Below are 19,301 nucleotides of genomic sequence, written 5' to 3' on the forward strand. Positions count from 1 at the left end.
CAAAACCTCACGGCGCTAAATTGAGAAGGGTAGTGTGGTAACCATGGAGATGGAAAACAAAAGGGAGCTAATAGATTTAGCCAGCGTGGAAGAGGACAATATGGTCAATGAGTAGTTGACATGGTCTCGGTGTCTAGATCCTTTGGTATAGTGAGATTTGAGAGGGTGTCCTTGAAGTATTTGTCTGGGGCTTAGACCTCCGCTGCAAAACGCCGTAGCATCGTGTGATTCGAGCTGGGTATAAGAAAAACTACTGACAGTCTCGTGGTCACTCCCCTTGTGAACTAGACATCTACGGGAGCGTGAAAACAAGATTCCAGTGTAGTGGGGATGCACTGAAACGTTGGAGAAAAAGACCCGATACGCAATGAGAGCAGTCGATGGATGTGAAGGAATCAAACACCAACTAAAATCAAAGGTGATTGACCTCAAACACCCTATCCGTATTTACTCATTACTCCACATCCGAAAAGGTCACCTCAGTTATACTAAACTCAACTTTTCATTCACCAGAATTGGATCATAATTACGTGTTGCAAATGATGGCACAAAAACAATTAAGGTTTCAATTGCAACTGTTGATCCAAAAAGGTGTTTTACCATCGAGACTTTCGATTACCGAGTGCACCCTAATTTCCCATACGCCAGATCATTTTTGGGGAAATATCTCCACTGAACAAGTCTCCACAAATCGGCAATTAAACTACCCCACGGCTCTTTCTGTGTCTTACATTTTCCACGGTTATTAGGAACGCCAGCTGGCTAAGCCACCTTTTCATGTCTTTCCATTACACGCCTTAGAGGTACCATTAGCAGAACAATAGACCGCAGCGATGGTATCATCACTACGGCGTCTCTCAATTGTAAACAAGCGCTACCTCTACAACGTAAACTATAGCTTAATCCAAACTCTAAATTGATCTCAATTGGTCATCATTGATTGGTTGAATGCCCAAGACTCACTAGCCACATTGGACAGAAAATAGTGTTAGTCCAAAATGGCATTGGCGATGCCCCGTTTTATGGGCACGCGTCGGGTTACCTTATCTGGCGTTCGGATAATCAACCACATTGTTTTAGCGATTGTCTCGCCGCGATCGCGTTTACCGCGGCTATCGTGTGGGTCCGTTTCAAAATCGACAATCAGGGCGTGTTTCCAAATGCGTGTCAAAGTGCGTTTTTAAACGGTGGCGCCATGTCGCTGTCGTCGGCGCTGTCGCTGTCGCTGACGCTGTCGGCGGCGCCGGGAACCTGCCCGCGGCTGCACTGGTGACGTCGGACGGGCGCCGCCGGGTGCGAGGGGACAGGTGTGTGTGGGCTAACCGGGGAATAGCCGTGGCGGTTTAACAGCCGACTCGCCGACCCCACGTGAGGCCACATTTTCCCTCCCAATTGGTAAATATGGTCGGAGACCGTCTTGATGGTGGGCCACGCACCTAACTTCTACTTTGGGAAAGTAGATCCGCTCATCGCTTGAGGCGGCATCTGACACAAGCCCTAAAACAAGCCAGCCATCACTATCGAAACGTATCCTGAAACAAGTCACTTATGATCATTGGTTAGATCTAATCTGATCATAGGTATAATGGCAAGCTTGGACGGTGGTGGTGGTTAGCGTAGCCTGACTAAGTTAGAAATTTTAAATGATCGTGTCCCTACCAATTACCTCATGATGCGCGATCGTCTCGGAGCTAAGCACATTACCGGGTACCTCAAGCTGAAATGACGACCAAAAAGCCTAAATAAAGTTGGTCCTCGACTCAGCCACAACTGGCGTAGGTCCCATGTTGACTAACTTTTATGTAATTGACAAGTTCATTACCGTAAACATGAAACCAATGGTGAAACATCACCACTTATGGAACCACTACTGAAACGTCGTCGTCGTCTCGAAATTCTATCTGCCCGCTTATCACATCGAAAAGCCCCCCGATTTCACCTAGCTGTAGACACCGTAAAAGCACCATGCACCCATTGACCTTTGTTACCCGATAAGTCATTTAGAACCTCCTCTGCCGGGGGAATACGAGTACGACGGCCCGGTGCGTGTGTGTAACAGGTGTGGTTTCGCAGTGCGAGATTTATCCTCGGCGCACCACTCGCCGCCAAGGCGTCTGTCTGATGACACCACCCGACGTCGAATGTATCTTAAATGACGCAAAAATTAACTCAACTTTATGTAGAGAAGTTTGAGTGATAGTGTACGATGTCAGTTCGTCAGTGATGCTATTTTGAATAAATAAATAAAATAAATATATAAATAAATAGGATTAATGTGAAACAGGGGTCCTGTTTCACCATTAAGAGGGGTCGTAACGGTCATGAGGTGATGATAGTATCAAAATTTGCAGGTTAGGCGGTGAAGGTGCGGTCCAACACTTGGAGCGCCGAGGCCTCGGGTTGCGAGTACTTCTGGCGAAACCCTGGCGCCAGCGGCACGGGGAGCACCGGCGGCGACCGCGGCTTCAGCGCTACCAGCGCCACCAGCGCCGGCGGCGGCGACATCATAAGTGTCTGCGCCAACGACGGCGGAGGAGTGGTGCCACAACTCAGCGCCAGCAGCGCCGAGAATACCGACAGCGTCAGCAGCATCGGCGTCGTCGTTTGCGTCAGCAGCATTGGCGTTGTCGTTGGCGCCACCAGCGCCGGGGTCGCCGCCGTCAGCGCCGACAGTGATGGTACCAGCAACGCCAGCGCCAGCGCCGGGCGCCGCGATTTGCGCCGCTTGGGCACTTCTGCCAATAACGTATCCGAATAGATCTCCCTCAGTAGCTCTAGGTGAGCTAAGCGCTCGTCTTCCGAGGGGACGCTCACCCCGGGGAAGCTAATCTCGTCATCATCGTCGGCGTCGTCCAGCTCCAGCAGCGCCAGCAGCGCTTCACCCAGCGCCAGCGCCGCGACGCGCCGGCGCTTGCGCCGCCGCGGCGGCGCCTGGTCGTCATGGCGATAGTAACAGATCAAATGGAGGCGGTGGTTAAGCTTATTCACCACCAGAAACAGCTGCTTGATAAGCCCGTTGGGCATGACGTTTTTGTCCTTATCCAATTGCTTGTAAATCAAAAACTGGCCGTGGTACACTTTCAGCGCCAGCCACAACTTGCCGTCGGTCCAGCGTTTCATCCCGCACTTGGTTTCATTCCAAACAAAGATGGTGTTCGGCTTGATGTACTGTTGGCGCTCGGGGGGCGTTAATCTCCGGTTGATGGTGGGGAGGATGTCGAGTCTTGTCCCTTCCAAAATCAAGAGGGCGTCGTAGACGTTTCTGATGCGGCCCTGGTAGGTGATGATGTTGGCCGCCACCGACGCTAGCGGCAGGTCGTGGCTGTCCAACTGGGGGTTGAATTCCGGGATAATAAACATAAAACAAGGTGTAAAACAAGGGTTGAAACAAGTTCTGAAACAATTAAACCTTGATTAGATGACTTTCCTTGACGATTTGGGTCGATTTGGATCAAAAATTCAAAGTTTGGTTTGGTTGGAAGTATTGGGCTTTCAAAGGCCAGCGAGGGGGGGGTATCACGGGGTTTGGTGTTTCAGGTTAACCCAAGGTAGATGTGATGGGGAGTATGCAATGGAAATCGAATCTGGGAATCTCAAACGTCAAACCGGGGACTGGGGCAGGGTTATATAACGCTTATTGTCGAATCCGGAGTCTGGCGATGATATCCCGGCAGTTTCTGATAATATCTCATGCACCATGTACGAGACTTTTTTTTTTTTGGTACATACTTTGGCCCGGGGCTCACAACGGATTCCGCCGAATACTCGATATACTCGCGGCGATCCTTAACCCTTCTTGGAGGGTGAGAGGGGAGAGGTGACACGGGGCGCTAAATCGACCCGCGGCGGCAGCCAGGCGTCCGCCACAACTCGTTTCAAAAATAAACCCTGAAACACCTAAACTGTTACAGGAGTTCAAGTTTCAAGCATCAAACTTGTGGTTGTGGTAGTTTGCCACATTTCCGATCGGTCATCGCTGGCGTTTTCCGCGGCTAACGCTTATCGGAGGATTAGGAAACTAGGGCTACGTATTTCGCCACCGCCTTGCACGGAACTCCGAAACATCTCGCCGATGCTACAGCTGACTCCGAAACAGGCTCCGAAACACGAGCGAATTTTTTTTTTTTTTGCCCGCTGCTGTTTCCGGAAACTGGGCCTGTTTCGACCTCAGTCGCAGCCTTCGATTGCAGCAATTGGCGATGCTGGTAGGGAGAGGGAAATGGAGACAATGAGTGCGCGTAACGAGCTTGGTAGCGCCACCACTGGCCACGTTCACGGTCATCGCAAGCAAATTCTAGCCCCAATTGCTCTTCTCAGTTTATCCGGGTTAAGCCATGGTGTATGTCTGACACACCGGGTGTTTGATGTGTACAGACGGGGTTCCATGCATGATGGTACCAGGGGGACCACACAACCATCTAGCATGTTTCCGCGGATGGGCCATTTCCTGGTTATATGCAGGAGACTCAACAACGATGAGAGTGCACCAAACTCCGAAACCGATCGCCACTACCTTTTTAGGCCAGGCCCTCTGAGGGGTTAGTGAGGGAGGAAGGTGCCGCCCCTCACTCTGGCGTTTAGTGTCTACGGCTAAGCTCCGAGCACGTGATACATAGTACAATTTCAACTGTGCCACACATGACTTCCAATTAAAATCAGGTGAGTGCTTAACCCATTATCGGCGCCGAAATAGTCTGAGATTTCCGTTTCGGCGTGTTGGGTGACGCTTCGAACGGTTTAGCCGTTTAGCCGGTTCCCCGGCTGAAGCTACCGATGACGTCATCGCGCAAATTGTCATCATCGCCCGATAATAAAAATTATAAGCTTAATTCCTAGGGCTCGCCGCCTCCACGGGATTCCGATCGTTATTACCCAGGCGTCGCAACCCTCGAGACAATTAAGGGCTTAGTACACGTTCCCGTTCCTATCGCCGAACGATAACGGAAATACACGAGATGGCCGGCAGCCGGAAAAGCAAAAATCCGCCTGTTGCCACGCCTTTTCGTAGGAAAATTGGCCACACTGGCAGGAAAGTGTCGGCAGCACCACCCGACACTTTCCTTGGATTTCCTTGGTAGCGGCACCAGTCTCCGAAAAAAATCCGAAAAATGGCCAAATACTTACGCTTCAGATATACTAGCCACAGTGTTTATGGGGTTTATGGGGTCGGAATATGGCTTGTGGGGGGTGTTTTCGGGGTTTGAGTGGGGGATATATCGAAATGTAGATCGCTTAACTAATTGTTTACCAAGCACCCTACAAAATTAACGTTTGCGCCGCATGCCACAGCAAGCCGCTAAATTCCCAATCGGGTAAAATGATTACCTCATCAGACCATACAAACCTAATAGAGCCTTGCCAATACGTCTAAGCAACACGTCTTCTCTGACCACAATCCTCTCTGACCAAAGAGCGCTGGTCGTTTCATTGGTCGCCGTTTCTGTAAATCGCAATTAAAAGCGGAAAGAAATGTTCGTGTAATGCTAATATTCGATCTATGTACAAGGCCTGAGACAATCTTTGAAGGCCTCAGACCAGTCTTGCTATTATAGTAGTGGTGGCATCCTCCAGCCACCTCTGGTCTCCATATTCGTAGTGTCTGTGTTTGTGAATGGCCAACCACAGTCGTCAAACGGCTCAATATCGTCTCCAATGCCGTTGGAAATGACTGGATATATCCCCTTAATTGTTAAGATGACGTCATTGTTGGATGTGATTAGTTTTGGGATGGTAATAAGCCTTGGTTTACTCCACCTCAACAAAGACGGTAAACCGGCCAAACCGGTCACGGTAGGCTTCTTCAACCTCCACCACTCCTCCCAACTGGTGGATGACATCATTCTTGGTTAAAACCATCACTTCATGACCCATCCTCAAGTGGTATCCCATCAGAACCCGATGGTCTAATTCACGAAGATACTGGCCGCCATGGGTGATTACCACTTCAGAACCACCCCCCACCTCGTCGACCTCCACCATAGAGCTCCGTTTAGCCCTTTTCCCAGCCTCGATTTGGTCATGACACCGTTGGACTTGAGCTAGAAGCGCCAGCACCATCCGCACCAGCATCGCCAGTTGTCTATAGCCATAACCCCTGAGGTAAGTATAGTGTCTCTTAGTGGTATTGCCCCTGAGGAAGTTGTGGTGGACGGTATACACCAACTGGAGCTGGTTGAGGAGCACTGCCACTGCTTGCCCTTGAGTTATCGCACAATAACCCCCACTACTACCATACCTCTGGTGCATCCCCCCCACCACTGAAAGTCTGGGGGAGGCCAAAAATTGATTGCCAATCACTTCTGCCGGCTTGGAGACGTAGCCTCTGTGGTCACGTGCTAAAAGCGTCTGGTAAAACAGCTGGGCCAGGTATTGCGGCAAAAACTGGTTATTATGGTGCGAAACCACCACCGAATCCGAGCTTAAAGAGTCCAAGATTTGTTGTGTTTGGTAGACCATGGCCACCTGGTTCCTCTGGGCAAACGATGAAGCGATCGTTGATGCTAATTGGTCCACTTCGGCAATGAATAGGTTACTTCTCTCGTTAATCCCTTCAAGTGGAGGCTCCACCATCAATGCCCCCTGGTGGTTTCTCGTCTTAAAATGCGTTTGGAGTACCAGGTATATGAAGCGTAAGTCGTGACAGTCGCTGGGCGAGAGTTTACGTGGTTGTGGATCACGTGGTCGGAAGAGCCGCAACGGACTCGGCTCTAATTTACCCGCTAAACACTCCTCAAGCTCAGTTTTTGAAAGCATCTTAATCGTGGCAGCACCAAGAGTGTCGAGAGTCACTTCCGCTTTATTTTCAACGTCTTTAAACGGGTTCAGCTCATAGGTGTTATAGGCCAATGAGAGGGTCATACACGTCGCCTGGGTCGGCGATTGCGGTTTCTGCTGCCATAATTGATGTGCAGCCATGTAATCAACCCCTTCCAGTTGTCCCTGAGCCTGAAAGTGTAATTTAAACCGAGTAAGCACTTCTGACACCGACAGCGATTCCACCCCCAAAATGCTATCAAACTCGTCCAGATTGGGACACAACCGAGCCATGACGTCGGGGACGTGGATATTGACTCGGTAGTTGCGCAGATTGACTTTTTCAAGCGAAACTCCCACCCCAGGCAGAACCACGAAAATGGGAGTAGCATCGCCAAACCGGTGTTTCTGGCGCAAGTGACGGAACTTGTCATTTAAGTCGTCAACCACAACCTTAGTATTGGTTTGTTGTATCTGTTTTTGGTTTCGGTCGACGACAATGGCCATGTTGGCGAGGGGGCCCCCCATCGAGGCACTGCGCCACATATCCGTTTTATCGGAATACAAGCCAATCAGACGAAGAAACTGGAGGACCGACGCCTGGGTTCCATCGCTAAACGGCTCAAGTTGAGATAGCATCGCCGATACTTCTGGATGGGGGTATATCGCCACCAATTTCAATGCCGTCAAAAGGGGCTGGAACTGCTTCCCGTCCCAGATACCGAACCACGCCGTCAAATGGGACACTCGGTTAGTCTCGGGTAAGTTATTCACGGTGGTTTTAATGAAATTCTGGTACGATTTAAGCGCTTCTTCCTGCTGTAAATCACATTTAAGCGTGGCAATTGCCGCGGTATTCTCCACCAGATTAGCAAGAAATACTGGCCGTTTCATCACTTCGTTCAGACAACCCCGAGACCCACAATTGGTCTCGTGCCACGCCAGTAACGGCCCGAAAACGACCGAAGAGGGGACGACCCACAGGCTCAGGCGGCACACGGCGCGGTAGAGACCTCCAATCACAAGTTGCTGGTGCCAGTACGACTTCCATAAGAGCGGTAACACCAGCTCTGGAAGCTTACAGCTCTCCAAAATCTGGACAAGCCCCACCGCCACCGCCTGGTGAGACTGGGCGTATTGGGCGTAGGTGCGCTCCACCTCGTAACTCAACTGACTCAGAATGGTCTCCAAGCCTTTAATAAACGATCGGGTAATGGCAACGGCCCGTTTTCTTAGGGGAAACTCGGTGTTGAAGCGGTTTTCCATAATCGCCTCACACGCCAACCAGCCGCTATCCACCACCTGGTGCCAGTGGAACGTCACCTGCTGGCCCGAAACAAACTCGAGCTCGTTTTCCAGAGTTAAAACCACCACGGTATTGTAGTTTTCGTTGAATTTCAGCTGGACATCGCGGACAACTATACCGACGGTTTTCGAGGGTTTCCCCCAGGTATAGTACTCGATAATTGAACCCCGAGACGGTGGTAGTGTATAGTTATCCTCAACAATCTCGGTAATCAGGTTTTCCGCCAGTTTAGACGATATTTCACCCTCGTCCACTGACACCGTAGAAGTACCTGTATTTGGTGGTATTTCGAGGAAATCGGGTCCCCGGTGGACCATAGCCTCAATCGTCTGTGCCAATGAAGTGGTAGGTTGGGTATTTTGATGGATATCGATGGCATAACCCCGAATAAACCGTCCTGGTAGTCCCATGATCATTGGCGTGGTGTGCCACCACCGTAGCCACGGCCGTCGTCGTAGCACGCTATATCGCGCTATTCGCATCATATAACACGACGGAAGGGGAGAAAAAACCGAGTTATCGGCGTAGAAGGGAGATAGGGGGGGTAAAACTTTTGGAATACTGTTTGAGCCGACTCGCGACCTTAGACGCTACCAGTGCGACCCCCGCGAAGAGCCCCGGTTACGTAAGATGTTAGGTAAGGCAAATACAAGTAAATTAAATAAATATGATAATCAAACATCGAGTCTCGATTAAACGAGCTAGCTATAGATGGAATTAATTTTATACCAAGTATCACAAATAAAGGTTTGTTCATAGGGCTCAATAAAGAGGTTGATGGAGTAGACCCGATGTTTGCCAGAACCAATCAACGACGGTTAGTGCCATGAAGTGACGATTAGTCTCTTCAATAAAGTGTAGAAGTAAGGAATCACACCAGCGGATCTTTTATTTGATCGGTTTTCGAATTTTGATAGTTTCACATGAATTGGCCTATATTCCACAATTTACACCATTCTCACCAAATGACACTGGCCGCGATATCCACCACGAGTAGTCTCAGGATCGAGTCCTCGCTTCACCGATATATTTTAAAAGCTTATATCTCGGCCACTGTCCACAAAAACGACGCGATCAACGGGGCCGTGTCTGCAGCGACGCAAGGGCGATTGACGGGGGCATCGTGCCTGTGATCTCGCCCTGCCTCGTCAAACCGTAGTTTAGGCTGCGATTGTTAGGCTCACGTTACAACTGTGAACAATAGAGCAATGCCTGTATTGGCGACTGACGGAGAATCGTGAAAACGCACGCTTCGACGTGTGGCTCCCGTCAACGCCGGTGACGGAGATTGCGACGTCAGATTACTTTGTAGACGTCGGCAAGTAAAAGAAAAGGCGTTGGGATCAGACATACCAGAATAGGAAGAGACAGAGACACAGGCATTGACAAATCGACATGACGTGACATTACTTAAATAGCGGCTACACGAGACGGCTACTGCTTCCATCTCTGGACGATGACGGCGTTCTTCAACCCGGCGTCGCCCACGGTGCCGTCGGCGTCGATCACCTTGACGGGGAAGGCGTGGTTGAGGGTGAACTCACGCCCCGCGGCATCGTTGTACGCGTGAGAGGCGACGAACTGGTACACGTCGCTCACGGGCTGGGAGCTGTCGAAGCGGTGCAGCAATTTCTTACCGTTGGCGAACCGGATCTGGACGGGAGTATCCCCCAGAGGCTCGGGATCAGCAGGAGCAGTGGCCGCCTCAGAAGAAGAGGTAGCGTCAGTGGGAGCTGGTTCTTCGACACCAATGACTTCACCGGGGACGGGAGACCCCAAACGGTGGCCCTGGCCGTGGTATCCACCGGGACGACGTCTGGGAGGCACATAGTCCTCTTCAGTCTTCTTATACACTTGGACATCGACGTCCTGGCCAAACTCAACGTCAAGAAGCAGCACCGGCACCCGGCCCTGGTTTAATTCACGGAGTACCGCTTCATTGGCCGGGTCATCGTAGCGGTGTAATGGCCCGTCGCCGACGGTAAACCCTTGACGCCAGAAAGTGATTTCCCGCGTCACTTTCGCCGGGCGCTCGACCCGGTCTCCCGCCACCAGCTCGCTGGGCTCGGTGCCATCTCCCAATTTGAACCCAGTGCCAACAAACTGAGCCCGCGACAGCAGCTGCGGTTGCTGGGCACTGGGGCGGTCGTCGGCCTCGCCCATCTGTTCCTGTGCTCGGCGGAAGATCTGGTCAATCAAGCTCTGGTCGTTGTGGTTGTTGCCACCGCGGTCGGGCCCTTCCACCGCCAACCCCAGCTTTTCGCCACCGGTAAATAGGTTATTCCGCTCGTCGTCATCTCCTCTAGATGTACCAGAGTCGAAATCTCTTAACGTACGGACCCCGCCGCCGCCGGACCGACTGGTAGCCGCAGTAGCAGGCGGCGGCGTAGTCGACGGTTGGGTGGCGTAGTAGTCGTCGACGGCCGCCCGCACGTCGTTGTGGTTGCGCCGCAAGTACTGGGCCGCCAAGTCGGACGAGGCCCCGGTGAGCCCAACAAACTCGGCAACTGCGTGGGCGTCCAGCATGGTGTGGTTTGTAGGATCGAGGGTGTGGTGGTTAATGAGCGCGTCGCCACCGTGCGAAAGAAAGTAGTGGTGGTGACAATTAAGCTAATAGTAGACGGTTAACCAATGAGACATTGATAGATTTCTAACAATTAAGCCTTTGATAGAATTATTAACTTTTGAAATTGTAGCTTGTAACTTTCTAGCCTATGGTTTCTAGGCTTATGACTGATCTCTGTGATATAAGCTATGACTGATCCCAATGCCATAGTATTCTTGATTAGACCTAACAGTGACACCAAGCCTACAAACGGCTCCAATTAAGCCAAATATCCGATAGACTGTTGCTTTGCTCCTATCTATTCAAGCTAGTGGGATTAGTGTGTACTGACGACTCCTATTGAAAGCAATTCTTATTCAAAGCACTAACATAATGAGTTAAACAAGCTCCATTTCACTGATGATTTCATCCACAATGAGTGCCTCAGTCAGTTAATTAAAACTCGCTTCACTTTCAGCAATGACAGTCTCATCGATGGGGTCAGCCGCACCTCCACGTCACCTGAATCACACCCCTATAGCATAGACTATCCAACTGACTTTGAAACCACTTATGTTTCAAATATGGAGCCAAGAAACCTCATACAAGTCACTTAGATCCAGTTTCTTTACCTTGAACGCGTGTATTGTATTCTCTGCCTCGTCCCCTCTCTGCCTCCATTTGTGGTTGCGGTGCGACCCACGACCCTTAAGGCCATGGACGACTACTTGAGGCTTGTCGACGCCCTCAGCCACCGGCGCCACGCCGACGTCGATACCTGGATCATCGAATATGTCAGCGACACCGACGAGTACAAGGACGTGCCTGCCAATACTTCCCAATGGACGTACTTGGTGTACTGTGCCCTCCTTCTCTATACGTTTCCGGCGCTGACCCCCGCCACCAAATTGCGCCAGTGGCTCGACCAATTGCCTAAACTTGATGATATCTCCATTAACAAACAGTGGGACAGTCCAGAAATGGCCGAGATCGCTACTACAGCGCAAAATCAGTACGATTTCACTGGCTCGTTATCCTCATTTGTCGAGGCGAAATTGACCCACGATCTGGCCTATCTGCTGGACGTGAACAGCATGGTCCCGATTATCGACTTGGCTCTTGATAATGAAGCCCTTAATCGCCAATACCACGGCCTTTTGGTGCCGTTCCGCTACTACCATACTCACGCTGAGGACCCGATAACCCTCAAAAAATTCCTTGAAAAACGTCACAACCACCAAACAGTGTTCACTACGCTTGTGGAACCACTCAACGGAGAGCCGGTGGCGCTCGACGCGTGGCTACGCCAGGTATTGCTCCCCGTAGCCCACTATTTTGGCGACGACTGGAATCCGCTCTGTCAGTGGTTATTCGGTGAGCAAACCCTCTACATCAGTGGCCAGGAGGTGGTGGACTACTTTGCCATGCTCCACCGCGTGATTGCGGTGCTTGTCGACTCGCAAATCGCGCTGGATGCCGTCGTCGAGGGCTACTTGGCCGCCGCGTACTACTTCTCCCTCTGCCAACGACAAGGAGACAAGTTGTCATCGCATAAGCTCGTCACGGTGTACGATACCATGGCGCTGACGTTGGCGAAATTGGTGAAAATGACGAAACCGTCGGGTAACCCCATCACCGCTCCCACGGTATCAGTGGACGAAATCGACTACTCTACACTTCCTGAGTTCATCGCTGACCCTAACAACCCCATCAGATCATCGTTTTCGCCGCCGCTGCTTGAAGCCGTGGAGTATCTCGCCGATCTCGTCCGCCACTGCCAAAAGATGTCGCTGACGTGCCTGTTAAACATCCGCAAACTGATGGTATACCAACAGGGCCAGGCCCAGGAGCAAATTGACCGTGATGTCGCTCGGCTTACGCTGAATTTGACCCCGACTACCTGGCGCCACTGGTGGGAAGCTACCGACCAATTGATCACGGCATTTGTCCCTGATTTAGACCACCAGGCCCGCCTATACAAACAAGTGATTGAGCGGTGTCTTTTTGCTAACTTATTTGACGCGGTCACCTCGGAATTATTTGACCACCACCGCCAATTGGTCAGTGACCAGACCTGGTTCGATTTGGTGATTGACAAGTTCTGGCACCTGTTTGGCACCGCCACTTCTCTCAGCGATAAACAGGGTGAACTAGCCCATGCTAGCAAGTGTCTCGACGTGCTTGACTACATGAGTTCCAAGGGATTGGAGGTGCTGCCCGAAAGTAACCAACAGGCAGTTGCCGCGAAACACTTGATGAAACTGATCAGAATGATGTCCAACTACAAGTTACCGCCCAACACTACTCCCAAGACGTTGATTACTCGTTTTACTGAAGATCCCCTTGCCGTGGCGACGCTTATCCTTACGTATAACCCGAAACTGTACCTTGGCTTCGACAAATTGTTCAAAATTGTTAACGATTTCGCCATCTACGCCGACTACGCTCAACAGTCACTGACTTACCAGCCTAAGAGAGCTAAGGGACACTCCCGTAGTGTCAGTGGAGCGCTGCAATTGTCTCAACAACCGGAGCACGGCTACTTCCCTAAGCTTAAGGCGGCGTGTGTTGAGCTGGCATTGGCTGATAACAACTTCCAGTGGGCCTACACTCAGCTGACCAACCTATTCGACTATTACCTGCCCCAGGAAATCAATACCAACTGGCTTACTTTCTACCAGGTGGGCAAATACGTCGATGCCAACGCTGAATCCCCCTCGTTAGACGTGTTACAGAAGCAGCACCAAGTGCTCGGACGAGTATTAGCCCTGATGGACGCCACTAACGACTCCCAGCGCGTAGTGCTTCGCCAGTGGCAACAAGTGGACGACGCCATTGCCTCCTTCTACCCTCCTCAAGTGCTCCAACAGGTCACCGATGCTCTGTTTGCCACCCATAAGGTCGACTCGTTGGCGGAAATGACGGGAGAAGTGAACCAGATGGCTCTGTCTCTTTTGAATGACGCCACCACTCACTCGCACCAGGCCGGCGAGAAATTGCTGAAAATGTTAGTCTCGGGCCTCGGCTGGGCCATTGGGGCAAATAAGTGAACCGTTGAGCTTCCAGTTTCATTGGTTTCGAGGTCTAGGAGGGCATTTGTTGGCGGTTGATTGGGGAATTTGATAGTACCGGAAAACTGGCGATATGGAATTTTGCTCGGAAATATTGCTCCACACCCAAATGTCGCTGCGCCGAGAGCCCTTGGCAGTGAGGCTTACGGGTCAAAAACTACACACACTTTTCCTAGCCGCTATAGTTGCTCACCCAAACAGCAAACCAACCTCCTAGGGGCCACCAGCTTTTTTGACGAGCAGCATGACCTGATCGCGACCGGTTGCGACCGGGTCGATTTCCTACATCGTCGCTTAAGTTTGAGTTTTTGTGGGCGCGACACCTCGCCATTTGCCCTGTGCTTCTGTGTCCGACCCACTCTCGACCCCTCGACACGGTTTGGTGTTGTGTTTATCGGTGCTTTTTGTCGTGTTTACGTCGGTGTACGTTGTGTCTTGTTTACGCCTTGGTGGCGGCCACACATCTCGCGAACAATAACCGATTGTTGCCTTCGGCTGCAGCCCTACTAAACCTTGAAAAACAACCCTACCTTCGCATTGGCCCGAACCCCAGGCGAGATGACGTGGCTAGGGACACAAGAACATAACTCAAAGACGCCATAGGGGCAAAAAACACGGCGGCAGCAAATACGATAAAATAAAATAGCACCCAGCAGTCGCTACGTGGGCTGCTGGAGGAAGGTGTGTATGTGTGTCGTCTCCGTTTCTAGTCATTGGGACTTCGGGCCTCAGCTCGTTTAAGGAGGCGCCTGGTATATTCGGCACGTCGTGATAGCTCCCGACAGGCGCCATTGTCAGGGTCCTGTACCGTTTGTTTTGGCATTACCACCTGCGCCGTGGTATTTATCTTTTTCTCGCGTCTACATTGTTCACAGGCTCCATTGCCCTACAACGCCACAGCCGGTGATATGGTGCTGTTCTCTCACTGGGGGAGGCGAAGCCGGGTTTTACTAACGGGGATGTATCTACGGATATTTTCTCGTATCAGTGCCAGATGCCGCAACCGCCAGAAAAATAGTCACAAAACTGTGGCATTGCCTCATTTAGGTTTGGCCGACACATGCCACTCCTGCCAATCCCCGGCAGCCAACCCGACGTCAAACCCTGTTTAAACTAACCATTCAAATTTAATAAACTACTCATTAACAAAAAAATCTTTCCTCTGTCGATCGCTGGCGGGGCGAGCGTCGTCGCAATTACCTGCTCCCCTTCCCCGCACCATCGCGCTTGCCGTGTGGGACCTATCACAAATTTTGGCCTCGTACTGCAGACAAGCCCTATCTCCCTGCTAAGCTCCCTCTTTAGTCTCTTTGCTTTTCCGGACAATGGCGCCACCCACCCGCCCCGACTGGTGGTCGTTTCATGTCGCCTTCATGTGGCGAGGCCTCTCCAGGCATGTGATCGGAGGGGCTAAACCCTATTTCGGCGATCGATGGGGTATAATTACCCTGTTAGCGTTGGCACCACGCGAAGCTGCTTCGGGCTAAAAAAAACCCGAGCCCCAGCGATTATTTAGGGGGGATACGTGCTGTAGTCGTAGGTTGCCCGCTGACTAACTATCAGCCCTATTGTTAGAGCCAACAGCTATTGTTGAGACTATATTGCGATCCCATTGCCTCCTGCACACAGTTGCGAAAACACGCTCGCTCGCACTAAGCATTTTTTCGGTCTCGCACTCCCACCCTCTCTAGCCATAACAAAGACATGAGGTCTGGCGCTAACAATGGGGGGGAAGCTGCGTGACTCCCCGCTGACATAAACTGCCTTGCCCTCCGGATGGGCAGCTCGATTAGGCGAGTGGAAACAGACAAAGGGCGCCGCTGCGCGTTCTAGACCGGGCTAGCGTCGTATTTCGGCCCCAGTTACGACCACAACCCCCATTCACGCTACGACGCCTCAGATGCTGGCTAATGCTGTGGCCGATGAGATGAATCGACGAGCGGCTAACCTAATACTGCTCGGCTGTTACTTGCTGTTGCTAAGTTTGCTGGGTTTCCGCAACTGTCCGTGGTGCCTGGCCCCCCACTGTTGAGGCCCATGGCGGCGATAACCCCCGCCACCGCCGCCCTGTGAGGGTCGTGTCGCTTGCGAAAATTATTTTTATTTTTCGCGCGACGCAGACCTACATTGGAAACGCATGCAGACCTTCGTATCGGACTAGCGCATCCTCTAGCAAACCGCAGCTGGGGGACAAAGGTGGGGGGGGGGGACTACACAAACGCCAGCGCCAAGAGGTGGGTTAGACCCCGTCACTCGGTGGCCCCATGTGGCTTGCCGCAACCGGTAGGTGGTTTTTGCAGGCTCCTTCCCCTCGCGGCGTCTCTCGTCGTCAACGCTACTGCTTGGCGCTCGTCGCCTCGACAATGGATCGCATTGTAATCTGGGTGCGTCTTTGTTGTGTAAGCCGCCACCGTGCGGTGTTGCTGATGGCGGCGACTCATCACCGGCGAAAACCACCCACCAAATGGCAAAATGTCGCCTACTTTTCCACCAGTGTCGCCGTCTTCAGTTCGACGGGGTAAATATTTTGGTTTTGCCACCGTGCATGGAACGTCCTTCTACCCGTATTGTGCGGGCCAACTGCCACTACTACCCGAAATAGCCATTGTTGCTGCTCGCCAAGGCTGCAGGTCTCGTCTAGCGGCCACACACACTCACGACGCCCGACTGCTAAAAAAATCTTTGACTTCACTCACGCCGCGTACCCACAGTTTGTCAATTATATAAGACACCAGGTCGCCTCTCATAATGTCATCCATCCCTAGATGAAGATCAGCACGCTCGTTTCGCTGCTCGCGGTGGCCGCGTCCGTCTCGGGGCTCGACATCACCCAAGACACTGTCGTCGACGGCACCATTGACTTGTCCGTCGGGGACATCAACATCTCCCCCAATGTCTACTACCTGATCTTCAACAATGCCGTCCTGGCGTTGGTGGGGGGCTTGAACGTCGGTTCGGGCGGTGGCTTCTACATCACCTCCAACAACAATTTGATCGGGTTGAGTGTCACCCTCTTGGGTGTCCTCAACAGCATCAAGAACGACGGGATCATTTCGTTCAACTCGGTGTTGCTGGCAACTTCCCCCACCTACAACCTCGTGGGGGCCCTGTTTGAAAACAACGGTAAGGTGTTCTTCGGCTCGCAAGGGTCGTTGCTTCCCCCCGTGCAATCGATCACGTCGTCGAAATGGAACAACAACGGTCTCATCTCCATCTACCAACAGACTCGGTCGACCGGCGCCGTCGTCCTCGGGCCTGCAGTGCTCGGCGACTTGAACAACAACGGTGACATCTGTCTCTACAACCAGATCTGGCTCCAAACTACCGCCATCAAGGGTGACGGGTGCTGGCACATCTTGGGCAACTCGTTGGCCCAATTGAACCTCCCGTTGTTGGCCGTCGACACCACCCAAACCTGGTACTTGGAAGCCCCCACCTCGGAATTGTTGGCGCTCTTGGTCACTGCCCCGCAACCTTACACCGTCGCTGGTTTCGGTAACGGTAACGTGATCGGTCTCACCGGCCCCATCTTGTCGTGGAACTACAACGCCGGCACCGGTACCTTGACTCTTTACTCGGGTCCCTTGAACACCTTGCCCCAAAGATTCGTCATTGGGCCGGGCTATGTCAACCTGAACTTCCAGATCGTCTCCCACTTGTTCGCCGGGGTGTCGGCTCCTCTCCGCAACGCCATCAAGTACAACGCTCCTCCTCCCAACCCGGCTCCCGCCAACTGTGGTGTGTGTCTGCTGACCGTTGAACCACCTACCCTGACTGCGTCGTCGTCGTCATCGGAAACCTCGTCTTCGTCGTCGTCGTCGTCGGAAACTTCGTCGTCGGCTGAACCCACTTCGTCGTCGGAAACTTCGTCGTCGGCTGAACCCTCGCCGTCGGAAACTTCGTCGTCGGTTGAACCCACTTCGTCGTCGGAAACTTCGTCGTCGGCTGAACCCACTTCGTCGTCGGAAACTTCGTCGTCGGCTGAACCCTCGCCGTCAGAATCCTCTTCGGAATCGTCTTCTGCTGAACCTACGTCGTCGGAATCTTCTTCGGCTGAACCCTCGTCTGAAAGCTCGTCCAGTACTGAGTCGTCGTCCGAATCCAACACCGGCAATGTTCTGAACACTGAATCCGAATCTTCGCTGGCTACTGAGTCGTCGTCTGAATCCAACACCGGCAATGTTCTGAACACTGACACTGAATCTTCGCTGGCTACTGAGTCGTCGTCTGAATCGAACACCGGCAATGTTCTGAACACTGACACTGAATCTTCGCTGGCTACTGAGTCGTCTTCTGAAACCGGCAACGGCAACGTGCTGAACACTGACACTGAATCGTCTTCTGAAACTGGCAACGGTAACGTGCTGAACACTGACACTGGGTCATCCTCTGAAACCGGTAGCGGCAACCCTTCCAACACTGACACTGGCAACGGCAACCCTTCCAACACCGGCACTGGCAACGGCAACCCTTCCAACACTGACACTGGCAACGGCAACCCTTCCAACACCGGCACTGGCAACGGCAACCCTTCCAACACTGACACTGGCAACGGCAACCCTTCCAACACCGGCACTGGCAACGGCAACCCTTCCAACACTGACACTGGCAACGGCAACCCTTCCAACACCGGCACTGGCAACGGCAACCCTTCCAACACTGACACTGGCAACGGCAACCCTTCCAACACCGGCACTGGCAACGGCAACCCTTCCAACACTGACACTGGCAACGGCAACCCTTCCAACACCGGCACTGGCAACGGCAACCCTTCCAACACTGACACTGGCAACGGCAACCCTTCCAACACCGGCACTGGCAACGGCAACCCTTCCAACACTGACACTGGCAACGGCAACCCTTCCAACACCGGCACTGGCAACGGCAACCCTTCCAACACTGACACTGGCAACGGCAACCCTTCCAACACCGGCACTGGCAACGGCAACCCTTCCAACACTGACACTGGCAACGGCAACCCTTCCAACACCGGCACTGGCAACGGCAACCCTTCCAACACTGACACTGGCAACGGCAACCCTTCCAACACCGGCACTGGCAACGGCAACCCTTCCAACACTGACACTGGCAACGGCAACCCTTCCAACACCGGCACTGGCAACGGCAACCCTTCCAACACTGACACTGGCAACGGCAACCCTTCCAACACCGGCACTGGCAACGGCAACCCTTCCAACACCGACACTGGCAACGGCAACCCTTCCAACACCGGCACTGGCAACGGCAACCCTTCCAACACCGACACTGGCAACGGCAACCCTTCCAACACCGGCACTGGCAACGGCAACCCTACTAACACTGGTAACGGTGGCAACGGCAACCCCACTAACACTGGTAACGGTGGCAACGGAAACCCTACCAACACTGAAAGTGGTGGCTCTACTCCTACCAACGGTGGTAACGGTGGTGTTGGTCCTGACAACGGCGGTAACGGTGGTGTCGGTCCCGACAATGGTGGCTCTGGTAACGGCGGTGCTGGTGAAGGCTCTGGCTCTGGCTCTGGCTCTGGCTCTGGCGCTGGTAACGGCGGTGCTGGCGAAGGCTCTGGCTCTGGCTCTGGCTCCGGCTCCGGCTCTGGCTCTGGCTCCGGCTCCGGCTCTGGCGC

The 19,301-nt window shown here is 52.6% G+C and overlaps 5 protein-coding genes across 5 annotated transcripts in view; 2 read left to right on the top strand and 3 right to left on the bottom strand. All coding sequences in view use genetic code 12, as the record gives it.

Moving 5' to 3' along the window:
• Positions 1-2,352: 2,352 nt before the first annotated feature.
• PTH2 (Pth2p) lies at positions 2,353-3,360 on the bottom strand (the record flags this gene model as incomplete). Its single annotated transcript, XM_034154407.1, has 1 exon — positions 2,353-3,360. The coding sequence occupies one exon, from the start codon at positions 3,358-3,360 to the stop codon at positions 2,353-2,355; it is 1,008 nt and encodes a 335-aa protein (XP_034013355.1).
• A 2,385-nt stretch (positions 3,361-5,745) lies between these two features.
• Positions 5,746-8,475, bottom strand: DIURU_001822 (uncharacterized protein; the record flags this gene model as incomplete). Its single annotated transcript, XM_034154408.1, has 1 exon — positions 5,746-8,475. One exon carries the CDS (start codon positions 8,473-8,475, stop codon positions 5,746-5,748), a length of 2,730 nt encoding a protein of 909 aa, XP_034013356.1.
• A 1,018-nt stretch (positions 8,476-9,493) lies between these two features.
• Positions 9,494-10,585, bottom strand: SHP1 (protein phosphatase regulator; the record flags this gene model as incomplete). The annotated part of the gene is made up of 1 exon (XM_034154409.1): positions 9,494-10,585. One exon carries the CDS (start codon positions 10,583-10,585, stop codon positions 9,494-9,496), a length of 1,092 nt encoding a protein of 363 aa, XP_034013357.1.
• Positions 10,586-11,320: 735 nt separating this feature from the next.
• Positions 11,321-13,654, top strand: DIURU_001824 (uncharacterized protein; the record flags this gene model as incomplete). Its single annotated transcript, XM_034154410.1, has 1 exon — positions 11,321-13,654. The coding sequence occupies one exon, from the start codon at positions 11,321-11,323 to the stop codon at positions 13,652-13,654; it is 2,334 nt and encodes a 777-aa protein (XP_034013358.1).
• Positions 13,655-16,440: 2,786 nt separating this feature from the next.
• Positions 16,441-19,301, top strand: part of DIURU_001825 (uncharacterized protein) — a gene marked incomplete at both ends in the record, with an annotated part of 3,612 nt that continues 751 nt past the window's right edge. The window contains one exon of the mRNA XM_034154411.1: positions 16,441-19,301. This exon is cut by the window's right edge and continues 751 nt beyond it. Within this exon, the coding sequence (XP_034013359.1) occupies positions 16,441-19,301 (2,861 nt within the window).

This window comes from Diutina rugosa (assembly GCF_008704595.1).
Source record: "Diutina rugosa strain CBS 613 chromosome Unknown scaffold32_size146972, whole genome shotgun sequence".
Classification (NCBI taxonomy): domain Eukaryota; kingdom Fungi; phylum Ascomycota; class Pichiomycetes; order Serinales; family Debaryomycetaceae; genus Diutina; species Diutina rugosa.